The 21301-nt window shown below is 40.6% G+C and overlaps 1 protein-coding gene across 1 annotated transcript in view; it reads left to right on the forward strand.

The window, feature by feature from the left end:
- LOC117507362 (protein transport protein Sec61 subunit alpha-like 1) overlaps positions 1-10676 on the forward strand; it is a 12817-nt gene extending 2141 nt beyond the window's left edge. The window contains exons 7-12 of the mRNA XM_034167209.1: positions 4613-4766; positions 4868-5028; positions 8918-9115; positions 9229-9420; positions 9532-9608; positions 9681-10676. Coding sequence (XP_034023100.1) covers positions 4613-4766; positions 4868-5028; positions 8918-9115; positions 9229-9420; positions 9532-9608; positions 9681-9867 — 969 coding nt within the window. The 3' untranslated portion in view covers positions 9868-10676. The remainder of the gene's footprint in view (positions 1-4612; positions 4767-4867; positions 5029-8917; positions 9116-9228; positions 9421-9531; positions 9609-9680) is intronic.
- Positions 10677-21301: the final 10625 nt, after the last annotated feature.

Genomic DNA, 21301 nt, shown 5'->3' on the forward strand with positions numbered 1-21301 from the left:
TACATCTTTTTTTTTATGAACAATCTGACAGTGTGTTGAGGTGAAAACTAAATACCATACAGATCCTATTTATCATAGTAAGTCGCTTTGGCTGCTCCCTTGTTTGCACTCGGGGTCGCCACAGCAAATCCAAGGTGGATCTGCATGTTGAATTGGCACAGCTTTTACGCCGGATGCCCTTCCTGACGCAGCTCCACATTACATGGACTGCACTGAAACCAAGCGCATTAACCTCTTGGTAACCACCCCTGCTAAAGATCCTATTTATCATAGTCTCAGGAATTTACCATCCACTGGTATTGTTTAGTGTAATGAATTTGTTTGCTACAAACCCTTTTCGTGGTATTTTCTGTGGCTTTAGGCTGTTTTTTTGTTTGTTTGTTTGTTTGTTTTTTTTAAACCAGGTCCTTGAATTAGATTTTTTTTTTTCCTTCCAGTTGGTTTGTTCCAAACAGAAATTGTATTTTATCATTTCCTGTATTGGGTTCCATCCCAAAATTGATGTTCTTGAACCAGTTAGAACAAAGAAATATTCCTGAACTGGTTAATAACTTTCCACTCAAAACACTGTATATGCCAGCTCTGTATGTGGCATTTTAATGCTTCCACAGAAATCAGAGAAGACAATAAACCTTTCTGTATCAGAATCTAGAACTTTTCAAAAGGGGACATAAGTAAAATAAAGCCTTTTAAGAGAAACGGGGTCGACACTGATCATCTGAAACAGACTTATTGCGTATTTAAAGTGAAGCAGTGTGTTTCTTATATTTTTAAGGCACAGCATTGTGTTTCCACGCTCTTATGACTGCTGGGATAGGCTCCTGCCCCCCCGTGACCCTTAATTGGACTAAGCGGTTGAAGATGAGTGAGTGGGGAGCATTGTGTTGCTCTCTGCCTCACAGAGAACCCTACCAAAATAATGGACTGAGCGCTAACCCACTGCTGCCCATTGATTGGCTTAGCAGCTCAAGCTACAGTCCTCATGAGACCGTTCCTACAGTTTTGACTGTTTTCAAATATTAACACCATTGTTTCTGTGAAGGCTTTCAGTTGTCCAGGTGGTTTCCGTAGTAGAGAAGCTTGAATCTGCGACTGGGCTGAGTTGCTTGACGCGAGGACGTTTCACTTCTAATCGCAGAAGCTTCCTCAGCTAGAATTCTTGCTCTGGTAGTCTGACTTCTGTCTTGAATGATTCACACACTGAGTAAATATAAAGTCTTAATTTGACCTGTTATGTAGTTTCAGTCAGATTTGTCATCATAGCCTGACGATAAGACGTTCTTAATTTGGAAGACAATTGCCTCCTCAAAGGGTTCATTGCTTGACTCCTCATTTAAAATGTCATCAGAAACTTCTAACATCTACTGGTCAAATAATTTATAGCATAGTTACAAAGATATTACAAGCTGCCACATGCCAGTTTCTTCTGGCATGTACAGAAATTTACATGCCATGTGCTACAACTGTAGGTACAACCCCTGGCAATAATTATGGAATCACCAGCCTCGGAGGATGTTCATTCAGTTGTTTAATTTTGTAGAAAAAAAAGCATATCACAGACATGACACAAAACTAAAGTCATTTCAAATGGCAGCTTTCTGGCTTTAAGAAATCAAGAAAAAAAAATTGTCAGTCATTAACGGTTACTTTTTTAGACCAAGCAGAGGGAAAAAATATGGACTCACTCAATTCTGAGGAATAAATTATGGAATCACCCTGTAAATTTTCATCCCCAAAACTAACACCTGCATCAAATCAGATCTGTTCATTAGTCTGCATCTAAAAAGGAGTGATCACATCTTGGACAGCTGTTGCACCAAGTGGACTGACATGAATCATGGATCCAACACGAGAGATGTCAATTTAAACAAAGTAGAGGATTATCAAACTCTTAAAAGACTCATAAGACGTTAAATCATCACGCAATGTTGCAAAAGATGTTGGTTGTTCACAGTCAGCTGTGTGTAAACTCTGGACCAAATACAAACAACATGGGAAGGTTGTTAAAGGCAAACATACTGCTAGACCAAGGAAGACATCAAAGCGTCAAGACAGAAAACTTAAAGCAATATGTCTCAAAAATCGAAAATGCACAGCAAAACAAATGAGGAACAAATTGGAGGAAACTGGAGTCGTCTGTGACCGAACTGTAAGAAACCGCCTAAAGGAAATGGGATTTACATACAGAAAAGCTAAACGAAAGCCATCATTAACACCTAAAGAGGAAAAAAACAATGTTACAATGGGCTAAGGAAAAGCAATCGTGGACTGTGGATGACTGGATGAAAGTCATATTCAGTGATGAATCTCGAATCTGCATTGGGCAAGGTGATGATGCTGGAACTTTTGTTTGGTGCCGTTCCAATGAGATTTATAAAGATGACTGCCTGAAGACAACATGTAAATTTCCACAGTCATTGATGATATGGGGCTGCATGTCAGGTAAAGGCACTGGGGAGATGGCTGTCATTACATCATCAATAAATGCACAAGTTTATGTTGATATTTTGGACACTTTTCTTATCCCATCAATTGAAAGGATGTTTGGGGATGATGAAATCATTTTTCAAGATGATAATGCATCTTGCCATAGAGCAAAAACTGTGAAAACATTCCTTGCAAAAAGACACATAGGGTCAATGTCATGGCCTGCAAATAGTCCGGATCTTAATCCAATTGAAAATCTTTGGAAGTTGAAGAAAATGGTCCATGACAAGGCTCCAACCTGCAAAGCTGATCTGGCAACAGCAATCAGAGAAAGTTGGAGCCAGATTGATGAAGAGTACTGTTTGTCACTCATTAAGTCCATGCCTCAGAGACTGCAAGCTGTTATAAAAGCCAGAGGTGGTGCAACAAAATACTAGTGATGTGTTGGAGCATTCTTTTGTTTTTCATGATTCCATAATTTTTCCCTCAGAATTGAGTGATTCCATATTTTTTTCCCTCTGCTTGGTCTAAAAAAGTAACCGTTACTGAGTGCCACAATTTTTTTTTCCTGATTTCTTATAGTGTTTCTTAAAGCCAGAAAGTTGCCATTTGAAATGACTTTAGTTTTGTGTCATGTCTGTGATCTGCTTTTTTTCTACAATATTAAACAACTGAATGAACATCCTCCGAGGCCGGTGATTCCATAATTTTTGCCAGGGGTTGTATAAATGCATCTGCTTTTTCCATTTCTGCAATGGCAGTTCAGTTTTTTAGATGGTTCTCTCTGCGAGGTATATCTACACTTCTGTAGTGGCTTCTGTGATTGCACTCTTGGCTCTGATTTCCAGGGCTTGTCTAGCAGGGGCCACAGGCTACCACTTAAGAAAAGGTATGAAACATGTACTCATGTTCCACAATTTGCCATAATAACACTTACTTTAGCCAGGTATTGATGAAGACCCTGTTACAGCAGCATCATCACAAACTGATGAAGACAGTGGGTGTGGCTGTGGAGGAACTTCTGTCTGGTTCACATGTACACATTATATCCTCAGTCATGTCACTGCTTTATTTGCATTTACCTGACTGAATAACCTGAGAGTTATAAATCTAAGGTCTAAAACATGCTGATAGTGTGTCTTCACATTCAGTGTCTGCAAACTGACTAAATTTAGTTTTATTCAGTATTACTATTTTTGGAATTTGCCTGTACCATCTGGCAGGGGGACTGACAATTGAAATCAAACTGGCTGCATTTGTGTACATTTACATTTTAATTTTGATTTATTTTAAAAAGAAAATGTTCATTAATGTATGTTGTCCCTCTTAGTAAATAAAATTGAGAGAAATTGATGCAGTAGACCCAGTAGATAAAGCTGCCTGCTGTTGTGTCAGTGTGTAAATTTGAACACTCACACTAAACTGTATGGTGTAACTTCTTCTTTTTCTTCTTCAATGCACAGTTTCTTCAGTTTCTTCACTACAGCAGAAGCTTATAACTCACTCAGAGCTGGCCTAGGTGTCTTGGTGACTTCTCTCACTAGTGTGCTTATTGGATGGTCACTCAGTTTTTAAGATTTGCTGTACTGTTTGTGTTCCTTAATGATTGACATGAATGAAGTCCAACACATATTCATTGACCTGGAAATGTTCATGTAGCCACCCACTGACTTATTGTGAGAAGAACAACTGAAAGAAAACTGGCTGTGAATTTTATCAAAATAGAAATCCATTAAAAATAGATGGGGAAAACACCAAGGCAGTTCAGTAATGTTCCAGGGCACTGTACAGTTACAAGCTGGCAGTGGTGCACATAAAGACATTAAAAACCCTCTGCACTCTTTGGTTATCCCGAATTTTTTGTGTTGATGTTTTGGCAGACGATAGACAAAGTCTAGTTACTGTTGAAACTAGGGATGTTCCAAGTTGATTTAAAATAAGTGATTCTGTGGATGATTGTCATGTTGGATGATTGAAAGGTTTGTCTGATTTCCTTTGGCCTTGGTGGGGGGGGGGGGTGATTCTTTTTTCTTCTTCTTCTTCTTCCTCTGTAACAAACAGCTTGATGTGGTAAATACTGCACAACAGCATTCAGAGTATTACAGGAAACCATTAAGTATGCCATCCTGATGTGTTGCACAACAGAAACTGCTGCAGTAGACTGATGAAGCATGTGTATCTTCAGCTCTTTGTTGCAGGTCTGATTGTCTTGCTGCTCGATGAGCTACTCCAGAAGGGCTATGGTTTAGGTTCTGGCATCTCCCTCTTTATTGCAACCAACATCTGTGAGACCATCGTCTGGAAGGCTTTCAGCCCCACGACAGTCAACACTGGCAGAGGTATGGCTTCTGGTTGCTATCAAACTTATATGAAGCATAGAAGACAGATGAGCTTTCTTTCTGAATCAGTGGATAAACATGTGAATGATGTGGGCTTCTAGGTACGGAGTTTGAAGGAGCTATAATTGCTCTCTTCCATCTGCTGGCCACCCGTACGGACAAAGTACGTGCTCTGAGAGAGGCTTTCTACAGACAAAACCTCCCGAACCTTATGAACCTCATTGCCACTGTGTTTGTGTTTGCAGTGGTCATATACTTTCAGGTAAACTCACAAAGTCAACTAAATACATGTTGTGTATGAGTTCTAGAAGTTTTCATTTGGCTTTATGTTCAATGTTGTGGTCAATTTTAGTAAAATATCTCACTGAAAGTTTCACCAGTATTGAAATTGCAATTTAATATGGTTGTAATATTATACTTCCCTCATGGTCTGCTGTTAATCAAGGTGTCAAGGTCACAGTTTGGTTCAAACCAAAAATAATAGCAGTGTGTTTGTTTAAAAAAAAAAAAAAAAAGTGAGTAAAGCTCAACATCCTTTTAATAGCTTTTATTTCGATATGCATTGGCAATTAGTGCTGTTGTTCCATATGCATTGGGAATACATTGTGAACACTGCACATTCTATTCCAAATCAAAACATGAAGAAAAATTTATCAAATTCATTACAGAAAATGAAGACAAAGGAATACAACCCCTGGCAATAATTATGGAATCATCGGCCTCGGAGGATGTTCATTCAGTTGTTTAATTTTGTAGAAAAAAAGATCACAGACATGACACAAAACTAAAGTCATTTCAAATGGCAACTTTCTGGCTTTAAGAAACACTATAACAAATCAGGAAAAAAAATTGTGGCAGTCAATAACGGTTACTTTTTTTAGACCAAGCAGAGGGGAAAAAATATGGACTCACTCCATTCTGAGGAATAAATTATGGAATCACCCTGTAAATTTTCATCCCCAAAACTAACACCTGCATCAAATCAGATCTGCTCATTAGTCTGCATCTAAAAAGGAGTGATCACACCTTCAAGAGCTGTTGCACCAAGTGGACTGACATGAATCATGTTGGTTGTTCAGTCAGCTGTGTCTAAACTCTGGACCAATACAAACAACATGGGAAGGTTGTTAAAGGCAAACATACTGGTAGACCAAGGAAGACGTCAAAGCGTCAAGACAGAAAACTTAAAGCAATATGTCTCAAAAATCGAAAATGCACAACAAAACAAATGTGGAACGAATGGGAGGAAACTGGAGACAGCGTCTGTGACCGAACTGTAAGAAACCGCCTAAAGGAAATGGGATTTACATACAGAAAAGCTAAACGAAAGCCATCATTAACACCTAAACAGAAAAAAACAAGGTTACAATGGGCTAAGGAAAAGCAATCGTGGACTGTGGATGACTGGATGAAAGTCATATTCAGTGATGAATCTCGAATCTGCATTGGGGAAGGTGATGATGCTGGAACTTTTGTTTGGTGCCGTTCCAATGAGATTTATAAAGATGACTGCCTGAAGAGAACATGTAAATTTCCACAGTCATTGATGATATGGGTCTGCATGTTAGGTAAAGGCACTGGGGAGATGGCTGTCATTACATCATCAATAAATGCACAAGTTTACGTTGATATTTTGGACACTTTTCTTATCCCATCAATTGAAAGGATGTTTGGGGATGATGAAATCATTTTTCAAGATGATAATGCATCTTGCCATAGAGCAAAAACTGTGAAAACATTCCTTGCAAAAAGACACATAGGGTCAATGTCATGGCCTGCAAATAGTCCGGATCTTAATCCAATTGAAAATCTTTGGTGGAAGTTGAAGAAAATGGTCCATGACAAGGTTCCAACCTGCAAAGCTGATCTGGCAACAGCAATCAGAGAAAGTTGGAGCCAGATTGATGAAGAGTACTGTTTGTGACTCATTAAGTCCATGCCTCAGAGACTGCAAGCTGTTATGAAAGCCAGAGGTGGTGCAACAAAATACTAGTGATGTGTTGGAGCGTTTTTTTGTTTTTCATGATTCCATAATTTTTTGCTCAGAATTGAGTGATTCCATATTTTTTCCCTCTGCTTGGTCTAAAAAAAAGTAACTGTTACTGACTGCCACAATGGTTTTTTTTCTGATTTCTTATAGTGTTTCTTAAAGCCAGAAAGTTGCCATTTGAAATGACTTTAGTTTTGTGTCATGTCTGTGATCTGCTTTTTTTCTACAAAATTAAACAACTGAATGAACATCCTCAGAGCCCGGTGATTCCATAATTTTTGCCAGGGGTTGTATTAGTCTGTTCAAAAAAATAGTCGTGCCTGCATTTTGCATTTGTGTGAGGTGGTTAAGCGTTGGACTTGAGACCAGAGGATCCATGGTTCAAATCCCAGCCTGACCGGAAAATCACTAAGGGCCCTTGGGTAAGGTCCTTAATCCCCTCAGTTGCTCCCGGTGTGTAGTGAGCGTCTTGTATGGCAGCACCCTGACATCGAGTTGAATATGAGGCATTATTGTAAAGCACTTTGAGCATCTGATGCAGATGGAAAAGTGCTATATAAATGCAGTCCATTTACCATTTTTCTTTGCAAACTCATTTATTGTAAGTAAACAAGTCCCTTCGGCTGATCCCTTGTTTTTTGTACTCAGGGTCACCACAGCAAATCCAAGGTGGATCTTCATGTTGAATTGGCACAAGTTTTACGCCGGATGTCCTTCCTGACGCAACTCCACATTACATGGAGAAATGTGGTAGGGGTGGGATTCGAACCGGGAACCTTCTGCACTGAAACCAAGTGCATTAACCACTTGGCCACTGAAAAATGCTTGAAGATTTAGCTTTTGTATGAGTCACATGAGGAATAAAATCTGAACATGATAGCCCACTGCCCACTATTTTGTTTTATTTCATTTACCCCTGCAATTTAAATTGTCCATAAAATATATCATAAGTTTATAATGTCACCTACATTTACATATTTATGGAAGCATAATCACATTTTCCACATGAAAAATAGTGCACCTCCTAGTTGGCTAAGTTCATAACTTGTTTTGACACAGAAATCAGCACGAGTCTTCCAAAACTGTTTGATGGATTTCAATGAATCTTAGAGTGGTAACATACCATATGAAGAAAAATGATTGTCTAATGTCTTCAAGGAGTGATAATCAGACCTTTTTATTTGAAGAGCTGAAATCCAAAATGCTCTCCATCCATTTTTTCTTTTAAATTAGGTTTTTAATTGAAATTCAGTAACTGTACAGACAATTGATGTGCAAATTCATGGAAATCTTACAATTAAAAAAAAAATGCAAATCATTTATTTGTCTTCAAAACACTCCATACACCCATTTTTCTGCAAAATGTTGTCTGGTCAGAAAGCTATCTGCAGTCCAATAACTGCAGTACCTTGTGTCTCAATCTTCAGTTTCAGTCTACTCATTCATTAAGTAGTTAATCATCACTGTCACTATCATGGCAGCATGGTGGATTAGTGGTTAGCACTGTTGCCTCACAGCAAGAAGGTCATGGGATCAAAGACATGCAGGTTAGGTGGACCGGAAACTTTAAATTGTCCGTAGGTGTGCGTGTTGGAATATTTGGAATAAGCGGTTGAAGATGAGTGAGTGATTAGAGTGAGTGTCACTATCATCCACTGGCCCACCTTTGGCAGGAGCCATTACTTGGTCAGAACCCCTAACACTTTTGGTCATGCCAGTGCTGTTGATCAGCTTACATCAAGGTTTCTTTTTTTTTTTCTTTTTTCTTTTTTTTTTGCCTTTTTGACACAACTGAGCTTAATATTTGCCCAGTTCATACCCTTTTTGAGCAAGTTATGGAAACAAAATTCACCACAGCAGACTCCACAAAAGCCCAGGCTGATTTTCAGGGCTTTTGCATCACTTATTTTGAAACCATTATTTGTCAATTACATGGATAAACAGATCTGCTGTCGTCTTTAAGAGGTTGACCAGCCTTTTTAAATTCAGGTGTTTCATCATAAGATTTACTGCCACAGATACATGATGTATGCAAGCAACTAGAATCATTTGAGTGGAGAACATCATTTCATGAGCTTGATCAGAGATCTCTAGGTTCAGTTGGACTGTGTGTAATATGAATTTTGTTCTTAAACAGTTGTTAACTTTGTGACATTGTCAGGGCTTTAGAGTGGACCTGCCCATCAAGTCAGCTCGCTACCGCGGCCAGTACAACACGTACCCCATCAAATTGTTCTACACCTCCAACATCCCCATCATCCTGCAGTCTGCTCTGGTCTCAAATCTCTACGTAATTTCCCAAATGCTGTCTACACGTTTCAGTGGCAACTTTCTAGTCAACCTGCTGGGAACCTGGTCTGTAAGTGCATACTGGGCTGTTTGATGCAGCTTGTTTATTCAGTCTGTAATAAAAAAAATTAAGCATATAACAGGAAACAGAACATATGATAGAGTCTCAATCTTTTTGATTAGGACACCTCTAGTGGTGGACCAGCTCGAGCCTACCCAGTGGGTGGTCTCTGCTATTACCTTTCTCCCCCGGAGTCATTTGGTTCTGTTCTGGATGACCCAGTCCATGCTGTTATTTACATTATCTTCATGCTCGGCTCCTGTGCCTTCTTCTCAAAGACCTGGATTGAGGTTTCAGGATCCTCCGCAAAAGATGTAAGTGTTTATGCAAGTGGGCACATGTTAGCTTTTTGGGGGAGTGGTCTTTTGTTTTTGTGTGTGAGAGAGAGCTTGAATTGACCAATGTCTTCCCTTTGTGTATTTCAGGTGGCTAAGCAGCTGAAGGAGCAGCAGATGGTAATGAGGGGACACAGGGAAACATCTATGGTGCATGAGCTAAACAGGTACAGCAAAACCATGCACATGAACTTCAAACTTCCAGCATATTTACTGATGTAAGGGTCTTTTGTCTGCAGGTACATCCCCACAGCTGCAGCTTTTGGCGGCCTCTGTATAGGAGGGCTGTCCGTCATGGCTGATTTCCTGGGAGCCATTGGCTCTGGTACTGGAATTCTGCTGGCTGTGACCATTATCTACCAGTATTTTGAGATCTTTGTGAAGGAGCAGAGTGAAGTGGGCAGCATGGGAGCGCTGCTCTTTTAGGGGTGGGGAAAAAAAAATCTTTGAACAACACATCAGATACAAATCTCATACACACACACACCCATCATAAATCAGTTTGTTTTATTTGGCAGTTCTGCAATATTCACAGTCAGTATATTTTTGCAGCTGGGATGGATAGTTTTCTCTGCTACCTTTGTTTTCCACCATACACTTTGATGTCAGTGCAGAGAAAGGTGTTTCTAATTTCGTCCCAGTATGGAGCATAGTATTACAGTGCTCTGGTCCTTTTATTCCAGTAGCTCTTAGATGTCTCTGCAGCCTGCCTCAGTCCCCAGTGACTTTTTTTTTTTTTTTTTAATCAGCTGAGGAATGACCTTGGAGCACGCGGATGTGAGTTGCTGTTATGTTTTACTGCAGCATGTTCAATAAACACTAAGCCACACCATGTCAATGCAGAAGTGTGCCTGGACATTTTAGAGGGAGATGAAACAACGCCATCATGTTCGTTTCAGGTAGTTTACGACCATGCCAGGGGTTTATAGTGGCAGGATGTGTCTAAATAAGATGCTTGTAGTCCTGGTAAGGCTTTGATAATCTCTGACATGCTCTTGTTTTCATATACCTGGGTGGTTTTAAATGATGGAATGTGTTCACTCTGGGAAACAGTGTTCATCCTCAGTCTCTGGACATCATCTGCATCATCCTGGTAATTTATTCGCAGACTGAATCACTGCACAAAACTGCCGAGATGAGGGTGGGTTTGATAGGGATCAGGGTTTCATTTTGTTTTTTACTTTATGTAACAGACGTAAATGTTATTAAAACAAAATGGCATTTTTTCCAACCCATTTGAATGTGTGTTTATTGTGAAGTTGTGTTATGTTCTGCATAGTTGTGGGTCAACTATAAGACAAGGTCTTGTCATACACAAGTTTACCTGTTGCGGTGGAGATGCACGTTATCAGCCCTTAAAGACAGTTTTGGAAGATGCAGCCTCCCTCCAAGCCAGAGTGCTTCATTTAATTGCTATAAACATAGTTGAAATAAACTGAATCAATAAAAAAATATGGGAACTTTTTTTTTTTAAATAGTGAAAGTGGGCCTTTGCCCCCTTAAAATTTTGGGATTTTGATGTCCAAGGATGCGTTCTGGAGGGTTTTTGATTATTTTCTCCCCCGAAGTCCGTTGTGCTGCCTAATATACGTTTTATTTGTTGTCTTTTTTTTTTTTCTCCACAAAATAAAAAGAACAGACATAGGGACGTTTGGTGGATTTTTCAAATTCAGCGCCTTCAGCCAGCACCGGCGATCCTCGTCTTTCAATGGAGGAGGGAACAAGTTAAATGCTTGTCCACAGCACTCAGATCTCTCTTTTCCATGTTCAAAACATCATTCTGAAAGCGATACTTTCCTCTTCTTCCAGTTGTGGCACCCACGAAGTGAACAATTAAGACTGCTCATATTTGGACATTTCTAGTGTACTGTGTTCCCATGTAGCTAATCATCAGATGCATAGGCAAACCGGAAGTTGTTTGACAAAATGGAGCCGCCCACCCTGACTTCCTGAATAAGGTGAATACTTAAGGGGTGTGTGCACACCATTGTTTTTGTTGGGTATTTTCTCCTCCAAACATTTTTAAAACCTTTAACAAGACAGAGTCAAGAAACACCAGTGAGACAGAAAGTCAAATTTTACGCGCGGAGTGCAGTCAGGCTGTACACCAAGGCTACACTAAAGTCTGGCCTGCTTTTCCGCTCTTTTTATTAAGAGACGCCCTCATCACATAAACAAAAACTTGTCCTAAGGGTGGGGGTGATGACGCAAGACAAGTTTCTTCCCGTAACATAAACGCATACGTCAATAAGTGCAGCTGTAAGGAAGAACACTTTCTTTTACACAGGTCAGCACATCTCGTTCGTCTGTTGCAGTTATCAGCTGTTCTGCATCTGCCTGAAGTGTCCTGTCCTTCACACTCCTTCACACTAAGCACCACATCACAACAGTCAAAACGTTCTCTTACTCCCAGTCGTTAGAGGCTGCGAAAACAAAGTTATAATAATAAGTACATCCAGCCCTTCATTCCCAGCTCAGATTGACCCCAGAGTGCTAAAACAAGGTTGAATAACACATACATTCTCGGGGTTAGGTGCAAACAGCACAACACCGTTTTCATAAGAAAGAAGACGAAGGTACAAATGTTTAACAGTGATAACATATATATATATATATAAAATCCTTAACATTTCCCACCTGTTTATCACCTGTTAAACATACAGTAGGCATCACCCAGCTTAGTTAGTTAGTTATTAACTTAATCTATTCTGTCCACGTTTTTATTAATTGAACACCACCAACAGATGGAAGATTCGAATCCAGCTGCTATTTGATCAACCAGTTTATACTCGTCAGGCACTCCTCTGGGGACTCCTATTGCGTCAATATATGTTGGATTTCCTACTCCTTTCCAATCTCTTTTTACTCTATGTCGGGCTATGCCTTTCTGCCAATCCTCAGGAATAAGAGAGGCTGCATATGTCGTAACGTCTTCAGGGGTCATGGGTAACAATAATGATATTAATGCACAATAACCTGACACATTTCGTGGCAGTCTGTCAAAGATTCTGTTATCACCACACCACCACCATACATCACTTCGGCTGACTGGTATAAATGAACCGTTTTTCTGTATTATTCGACTACACCACTTGTCTTATTACTTTTTCAGCTAAAGCTTCATAGGCTAAGAGTGTGTTAACTCATCACGTCAACAGTTCAAGCTTGAACTGGAGTTGTGAGCTTTTCAATATCATCATAATTCTCAGTACAGTCATTATAGTTTTCTCCACTAAGGTCTGACTGTTTCAATGCTTGATATTTTGGCATAGTTTGTTGGAAGGCCAGATTACACTGTACAAATGTATTTGACACCATTTTGCCAACCATTGTTTTGATATAAGGGATCACACAACACATGCAAAGTCCAATCAGAATTAGGACTATAATAACTGGTGTCACCATTTTCAATAGTAACTGCCAACATGGTCCTGAAGTCAACCAGGACCAGGGATTCCACCGGTTCACGGCTAGGGTGTCTTTATGCATTGCATCACGAAGTTTATTCAGCTCTTCCAATGCGTCCTGCATATCCACTGAATGAATGGAGTCTGGGATGAAAGTACAGCATGTTGTGTTCAGCAGAACACAAACTCCTCCCTGTGAACCAGTAAGCAAGTCTAAAACCATGCGATTTTGCATCACCATGGTACGTAAAGCATCTATTTCAGTGTTTTGAGCTGCTACTATTTTTTTAGTTACATTCATGAACAGACCCAATCGATAATTCAGAGTTTCAATCATTAATGAATTTTTTCCCACTCCTATCCAGGGGAACAATGAATGTGCTATTTTATCTCCTACAGACCACAATTTTTTGGTCCTTTAGTACATCCGAGCCCCACGTGATCATGTGGTAACACATCTGGGTATATCAATCTCCTCCGTCTGGTGCTGCCATTCTTCTCTGTGGAGGTCCTACCACATATGTATGGTCAGTCACCTGGTAGGTGCACACACACCACCCCAATTTGGTGGGAGACTCATGTACAGTCTGGAACCACAAAGCCAATAGATGTCATCATACACCGGAGTACCATTTACAGGTGGTAGCAAAAACTTACTAACATAAGCACATGATTCATCCGTTCCCCATGGACAGGAGCCTGTATAATTACATCCCCGTCCAATGTGATGAAGATAAGTACCATCCACATATTATGTTTTGGCTAGGCTTAAATTATTTGATAAAACATACGTTTGGGTACACAGACGTTTCTTAATTTTACCTACAGTTTTATTCCCTGTCCCGTAAAAGCAATTTGGGAATGGCCGTTGTGATGACAATTTAACGTGATGATATTTTTGCGTTTCCCTTCAGTCTAGTCAATGGAGCAGCACTTGGGCACGCTTGTACGTCCTCTGTTGAAATCCCTATCATATAAGTGGTTGCACTGAGGCAAGTGGTGTTAGAACTGCCCCCGAAATACAGTTTGATTATGCATCCGTATGATAAGACATTCTGTCACCCTAGCAGGGTACGGTTTAGCCGTCAGAGCTGGGTGTGTTGAGGATATAGGTATTTGCGAACAAACATAACAATTAGTAACGTAATTCCATAGCCAATAAATGAACATATCTGTACCACATATTAGTATGGTATATATGAGGGTGTCCATCTGTCTCGTTCACATTATGAATAAACCTCTTCTGACGTTGCTTGCGTTGTTCTCTGGCTCGGTCCACAGTGAGCTGCAATTCTTGGGTCAACCACCAGGCCAGGAATCCGAGGAGCACGAAACACACTAAGATCACAACGCAACCGGCTGCCCTACCAACAGTCCGGCAGCGGCGGCGCTGAGCACGCCGCTCCGGGGTCTGCTGTAGTTCAGTCATGATTGCTAGGATACAGTGTTGTTAGCCACCTCACCTAATAGTGCAAGGATCTCCCTGCTTCACTGGCATTGAGACAATCTATTGCTAATTAAATAGACTCCCTTTGTAGCCAGACTTCCCCTTACACTGTGGAGGCCGCCAACACACGCTGTATCTTACAGTGATGTATCCACGTTGATCTCTCCGCTATCTTTACTGCAGTTGGTGTTGTTAACAGCACTTGGTATAGACCTTCCCAACGAGGACTGGACTCTGATGAACACCCAGTCTCCTGGCTAGACTACTGGAAGGCCGTCCTGTGGAAGATCAAAATTATTCGGCAGTAAATGTGTTTAAGTTATCTCTTTCTGTGTTAATGTCTTTTTCATAAGATTTGCTAATGTTTGTTCCTCATCTGCTGTTTTAGTATCCATGTCAAAATTGGTAGACGATATGGTCGTCCATAAAGTATCTCAAATGGTGTTAACCCTGATGGTGTTGGTGTTATTCTCATATACAATTTTACTAGGTCCAAACATTCAATCCAGGTTCGTTTTGTCTCTTCTATACATTTCCTTAATCTTATTTTTATTGTGCCCTTTGTCCTTTCCACTAATCCGGCACTTTGTGGATGATAAGCACAATGATTTTTGAGATTAACCTGTAGCACTTCTCCTATGTATTGCACTATTGTATTAACAAAATGCGCTCCATTATCTGAATAGACTGTTTCTGGTATTCCAAATCGTGGGATGATGTCTTTGCATAATGCTTTAGCCACTGTAAGTGAATCTGCATGTTTTGTAGGGACAATTCTACCCATTTTGAGAAGGCATCAATTATGACTAAACAAAATTCCTTCCTTCATGTTTACTCAGCTGTATATAATCCATATGAATCACTTGAAAGGGATATTGTGGTGTTGGAAATTTACCTCTTTGGGGTCTCAAATTGCCTTGTGAGTTGTGTTTTGCACATATCATGCATGCTCTACAATGCTGTTTTGCATATGCATCGAACCCATAAAGACAAAAAATAGATTGCAATTGCGATATCATACCCCTGATGAGACATGCGTCACGCCATGGCTCATATAGCCGCCCATTTAAACATATTTTTTGGCAATATGGGTTTCTTTTGTGGTCATACGTACAAATCATTTGCATACGTAGCCCCTTTAGCTATCCACATTTGTTTTTCTCTGTCAGTTGCCTGCTGTTGCATGTCAGCAAGCAGTGTATGACCTAAATGCAAATCTGGAGTAGTTTCCTGTACAACAAAAATAGAAGAAGCTGCTGCTGCCTCTTTTGCTGCTCTGTCAGCAAAATAATTTCCTTTTGAAATACTGTCAGAGCCTTTGGTGTGAGCCGCACATTTGCATATAGCAATTTGTTGAGGCAACTTCACAGCTTTCAGTAGTGCAGTTAGGAGAGTGGCATGAGTCACTGGCTCTCCAGATGATGTCACCATTCCACGCTCTTCCCACAGTTTTGCAAACACATGCACTGTGCTGAAAGCGTACTGGCTGTCTGTATAAATTGATACAGCCGTACCTTTAAAGAGATAGCAAGCCGCAGTTAAAGCAACTAATTCAGCTGCTTGTGCTGAAAATGACGATGGCAATGAAGCAGAATCCAATACTTCTGAATTTGTGACAACAGCATATCCAGATTGTGTTTGTCCATAAGCGTTTTTAGTGGAAGAACCATCCACATACACAATTGTACTGTTTGGGATGGGTGTGTCCCGGAGGTCTGGGCGTGCTTTCGTACAGACTGTAGCTACATCAAGACAATTGTGCGGCTCACCATCCTCAGGTAAAGGTATCAATGTGGATGGATTCAATGTTGTACAGCGCTCTACCGTAAGGTGTGGTTGTGATAATAGCAAGGACATACACGAAAGATGTCTTGCTGGGGACAAAAGGCTCATGTTTGTCTGCAACAGAAGTGCAGAAACTGCATGTGGAACTTTCACTGTCAACTGAACAGCCATAGAGGCTGCAACAACAGCCTGTACACATGGTGGTAGAGCACTTGCCACTGCATCCAATTTAGATGAGTAGTGGGCAACTGGCCTTAATTTTGAGCCATACACTTGAACCAAAACACTAGTCATGAACTTATTCTTACAATCAGCTGTTTGAATGAATGGTTTACTATAATCTGGTAGTGCCAAAACTGTGGATGACACTGTTTGTTTTACTTTTACAAAAGCTTCCTCAGCATCTTTGTTCCATTCCAACACGGTTGACATTGAAATATCATCCTTGTACATCAAATCAGAAAGTGGACTAGTCAATTCTGCATAACAGGGAATCCATGCCCTGCAGTAATTAGTCAGTCCAAAAAAATGACATCATCTGCTTTTTGGTTTGTGGTTTTGGAGCGTGTAAAATTGCTTCCTTCCTGTCAGACAGGATCGTGCGCCCTGTGGCTGATAATTCATGTCCTAAATATTTTACTTTATCCCTACACAACTGAACTTTGTTTTTACTCACTTTGTGGCCATTATCAAATAAGAAACATAATAATGCTACTGTGTCAGTTATGCAGTTTTCTCGTGTGTCAGAGGCAATCAAAATGTCATCGACATACACTAATAGTTGGCTATCTGCCGGTGGAACGAAATTAGCTAAACATGCTGACATGACTTGAGAATAAATAGTTGGGCTCTCTGCGTAACCCTGCGGTAATCTGGTGAATGTATATCGTTGTCCTTTAAAGGTAAAAGCAAACCAGAATTGACTATCTGGGTGTACTGGCACAGAGAAAAATGCATTACTCATGTCAATTACTGAGAAACTATTAGAATTTTGTCTCAGAGAATTTAACAAGGTGTGTGGATCTGGAACACATGGTGCTCTTTTAATCACAGCAGCATTTACTGCCTGCAGATCTTGAATCATTCTCCACCCCACTGAGGGCGGAGCCTTTTTCACAGGAAATATGGGCGTGTTACATGGTGAATCTGGACATGGCACTATTACTCCTGCTGTTAATAAATTCTCTATTACTGGCCTGATTCCTTCAATTGCATCAGGTTTCAATGGATACTGTCTTACGCATGGTCTGTATTCTGTTTTTGGTCTTATAACTACAGGTTGTGCATTTTTTATCAGTCCTACGTCTGAAGGACCTGTTGTCCACAATCCTGATGGTACCGAAGAGAGAAGATCATCTTCTTCAGGACTCAACTGAAACACTCAGGATTGTGAAGTGGACACATCAATGTGTGTTCCAGCTGTCAGCACCATGAGACATTACTGGCACTTTATACAATTTAGTTGATGGACTGAACTCCGTTCGTGGTCCAACTCTGCTCCAATCAGTGGCTGACAAAGCTGTTATGACTGTCAGTCCCAATTCTTGCCATTCTGTCAAATATGGTTTACAAGTGCACATGTAATGGCATACCTGTGAATCTCAATTTTAAAACTTCTTCAGTGGCACCTGTTACTGTTATGACAGCTGTTGAGTTGCCATCATGAATCAAATCGTCATTGTCAGCTTCACAGGTGAAATATTTTTCAATTTGTTTTCATACACTGGTGTTCCTGGCAATATGCCACTATGGACCCTAAATACACTCTCAAATCTGCATCTAAACTCTGTCCATGTTCTCCTTCTTTCTGTGTTTGTCCTGGTAATTTTCAGTATAATTTATCTTTGGTCCTAACACACCTTTTGCACGTGTAATCATAGCTTCCACTCTTGTTTCAAGACTAGATCATCATGTGTCAGTGGTATCGCCTTGTTGGTCCTGCAGGATTCCAGTCCCCGCGTATCTGACTCCATTAGGGCCACATGCTTTCATTCCACACCTGTTGGACTTCAGGGCCATTAAGGTGGTAAGAATTTCTAAGGTTTTCTATATCCTGGCATAAATCCGCAATATCGACATGTGGCGATGGTATCATGTCGACTGCTGCTTTGATAGCAGCAGCATTCCATGTCGATATACGAGCATGGTTGTTCGATGTCCTGCTGTTCCTGCACGAGGATTTGGTACTTCTACCATAGGATAGGCACCTCCCTGGTCACTGTGTTCCACCATGGGAGGGGCTGTAGGCACTTTCGCTTGACTGCGTGTTTGTGGTTTTTCTGGTTTTTCAGGTTTTTCACTTTTTACCTTAGGTTTTACTGCCAAATCATACTGTGGTGGCGGTACATCGTCATCCTCTGGTAGAGGAGATAAGGGTGGTGTTGTCACTGACGATCCAGCCGGCGGTGGTTGCTGAGGCTGTTCTGGTTCTCTGTGCTGAATTATCACATCTTCTTCTGCCTTACCTACAGCTTTCTTTTTCCTTGCTTTCTCTAATCGTCGCTTCTCTGCTCCCTTCTGTCTGTTCTCTGCTTCCTCCTCCCAAAATGCCACTAAATCTGCCCCTACTTTCTGCATCTTTTTCTCATCACCTTTATGTTGCTGTTCTAACTCCTTCTTTAGCTTCTGTATACTGATCAGGTTCAGTCGTCCGTCAAAGTCATGTTTATTTATCCAGGTCTCCAATTTCTTTGTTGCTTTTGGATTTTTTTTGCTTCCATAAATTTCCAGTCGTCAGTTGATAAATTTTCCTTATTTTTAGACGTCTTACCCCCCATTTTTATTATCCCTTGTTATAATTTGGACTTCAGACGGGGGCACACCTAGGGTGTTCTAAATCTGAAGTTTTCACACTTTCTTTGGACGTGACAATTAATTTGCCGTTGTGTGGTTGATTCCTTTCACCTCCCGTAGGAAGCGGAATCACTTGCCTCTGCTTCCACACACACGGTTGTCACTAACGTTGTCCAAAGTATTACACTTTCACACAGTTATTTACACTTACACAAAACACTATTTACACATAGAAACACTTTTAATAATCGTACGCGTATTCTTATGCCAGGGGAGCTCGCCCTCCCGTGAAATTTAACTAATGTCCTGCATTAGGGGACTCCGCCGTCCCTGCCAGATTTAACTGCTTTTTTACAGTGCACGTATTTCTACCCGGGATTTCCTTTACGTATTAAAACAGAGGAGTCCGTATCCTCCTTCCGGAATTTAACTACGTGCGTCCCTCGCAACCGTAGAGGAGTCCGCCCTCCTTACAGAGTTTAACTGTGTTTCATTAACAGACGATTCTGTATCATCGCTTACGGAGTTTAACTGTTTTATGTGATCACTTTTATCCCCTACCGGTACGCGTATATAAACAGAGGAGTCCGCACCCTCCTTACAGAGTTTAACTGCTTTGCATTAACAGACGATTCTGTATCATCGCTTGCGGAATTTAACTGTTTATGTGATCTGATCACCACTCACTCAGTACTGTTTACAAAGAAATTTTACTCACTGACTCGACTTCCTGTCTGTCTTCTTCTGGAAAATCTCGTCAACCAGACGATGCCAACGGTGGTCGACAATTGCAGACACGATCAATCGATCGGACCTTGGCCAAGGATTTACGTCTGGACTTGACAACCTCCGCTGGACACCTCCGGTATTGTTGAGATCCCGGACGAGCCCCCAGTCAATGTTGGGTATTTTCTCCTCCAAACATTTTTAAAACCTTTAACAAGACAAACAGAGTCAAGAAACACCAGTGAGACAGAAAGTCAAATTTTACGCGCGGAGTGCAGTCAGGCTGTACACCAAGGCTACACTAAAGTCTGGCCTGCTTTTCCGCTCTTTTTATTAAGAGACGCCCTCATCACATAAACAAAAACTTGTCCTAAGGGTGGGGGTGATGACGCAAAACAAGTTTCTTCCCGTAACATAAACGCATACGTCAATAAGTGCAGCTGTAAGGAAGAACACTTTCTTTTACACAGGTCAGCACATCTCGTTCGTCTGTTGCAGTTATCAGCTGTTCTGCATCTGCCTGAAGTGTCCTGTCCTTCACACTCCTTCACACTAAGCACCACATCACAACAGTCAAAACGTTCTCTTACTCCCAGTCGTTAGAGGCTGCGAAACAAAGTTATATTATAATAATAAGTACATCCAGCCCTTCATTCCCAGCTCAGATTGACCCCAGAGTGCTAAAACAAGGTTGAATAACACATACATTCTCGGGGTTAGGTGCAAACAGCACAACACCGTTTTCATAAGAAAGAAGACGAAGGTACAAATGTTTAACAGTGATAACATGTATATATATATATATAAAATCCTTAACAGTTTTGGCTTTTATATTTTTATTTAATTTGTCATGAAGAGATTAGTTTTCTCTGAGTATAACGGCATAATTTAAAAAAATAAAATTTCACTCATCTTCAGCTGCTTACTCCAATTAGGGTCATGGTGGAGCTGGAGCCTATCCCAGCAGTCAGAGTGAGGTGGGGTACACGATATAGCCTGTGGTCAACTGAAGGAACTTTTAGAATCAAACATTTTAAACCCTCTTCAGTCAGGTTTTGGAAAGCAACATAGCACTGTTACTGCTACTCTAAAAGTTTTAAATGATGTGTTTGAGGCATTGGATTCCAAAAAGTTTTGTATTGCCCTGTTTCTTGATCTTTCTTGGCATTTGACTGTGGATCACAATCTCTTGCTAGAAACACTATAAAAATGGTATCCCCACTCAAGCTGGTTTGCAGATTACTTGACAAGTAGGATGCAGTGCGTTAAGGTGGCTGGCATTAGTTCCACCTTCCTTGAGGTCACAAAAAGGTGTACCTCAAGGCTCAGTTTTAGGACCCATCTTGTTCACAATTTACGTTATTGATCTGTGTGCAAACCAATCAAATGCCTTCTATCCATCTTTATGCAGGTGACACTGTAATTTATTGTTCAAACTCAATTACACAGGCATTTGAATTCTTGGAGTCCACCTTGCAGTGCTGATCTGGAGAAATTGAAACTGGTCTTGGATGCTGAAAAATCCAAAACAATGTATGTTTTTTAAATTCACCTGTTTCCTCTGAGAACATACCATGAATCAAAACTGCCAGAGGAAAAATTCTTGAGCTAGTCACCATGCAGCTACAAGTATTTGGGATTAGTTATTGATACAGAGCTTTCTTTTAAAGTTCGTCTTAAATATTTGATCTCTGAATTAAGG

This window comes from Thalassophryne amazonica, chromosome 3 (assembly GCF_902500255.1).
Source record: "Thalassophryne amazonica chromosome 3, fThaAma1.1, whole genome shotgun sequence".
NCBI classification, from domain to species: domain Eukaryota; kingdom Metazoa; phylum Chordata; class Actinopteri; order Batrachoidiformes; family Batrachoididae; genus Thalassophryne; species Thalassophryne amazonica.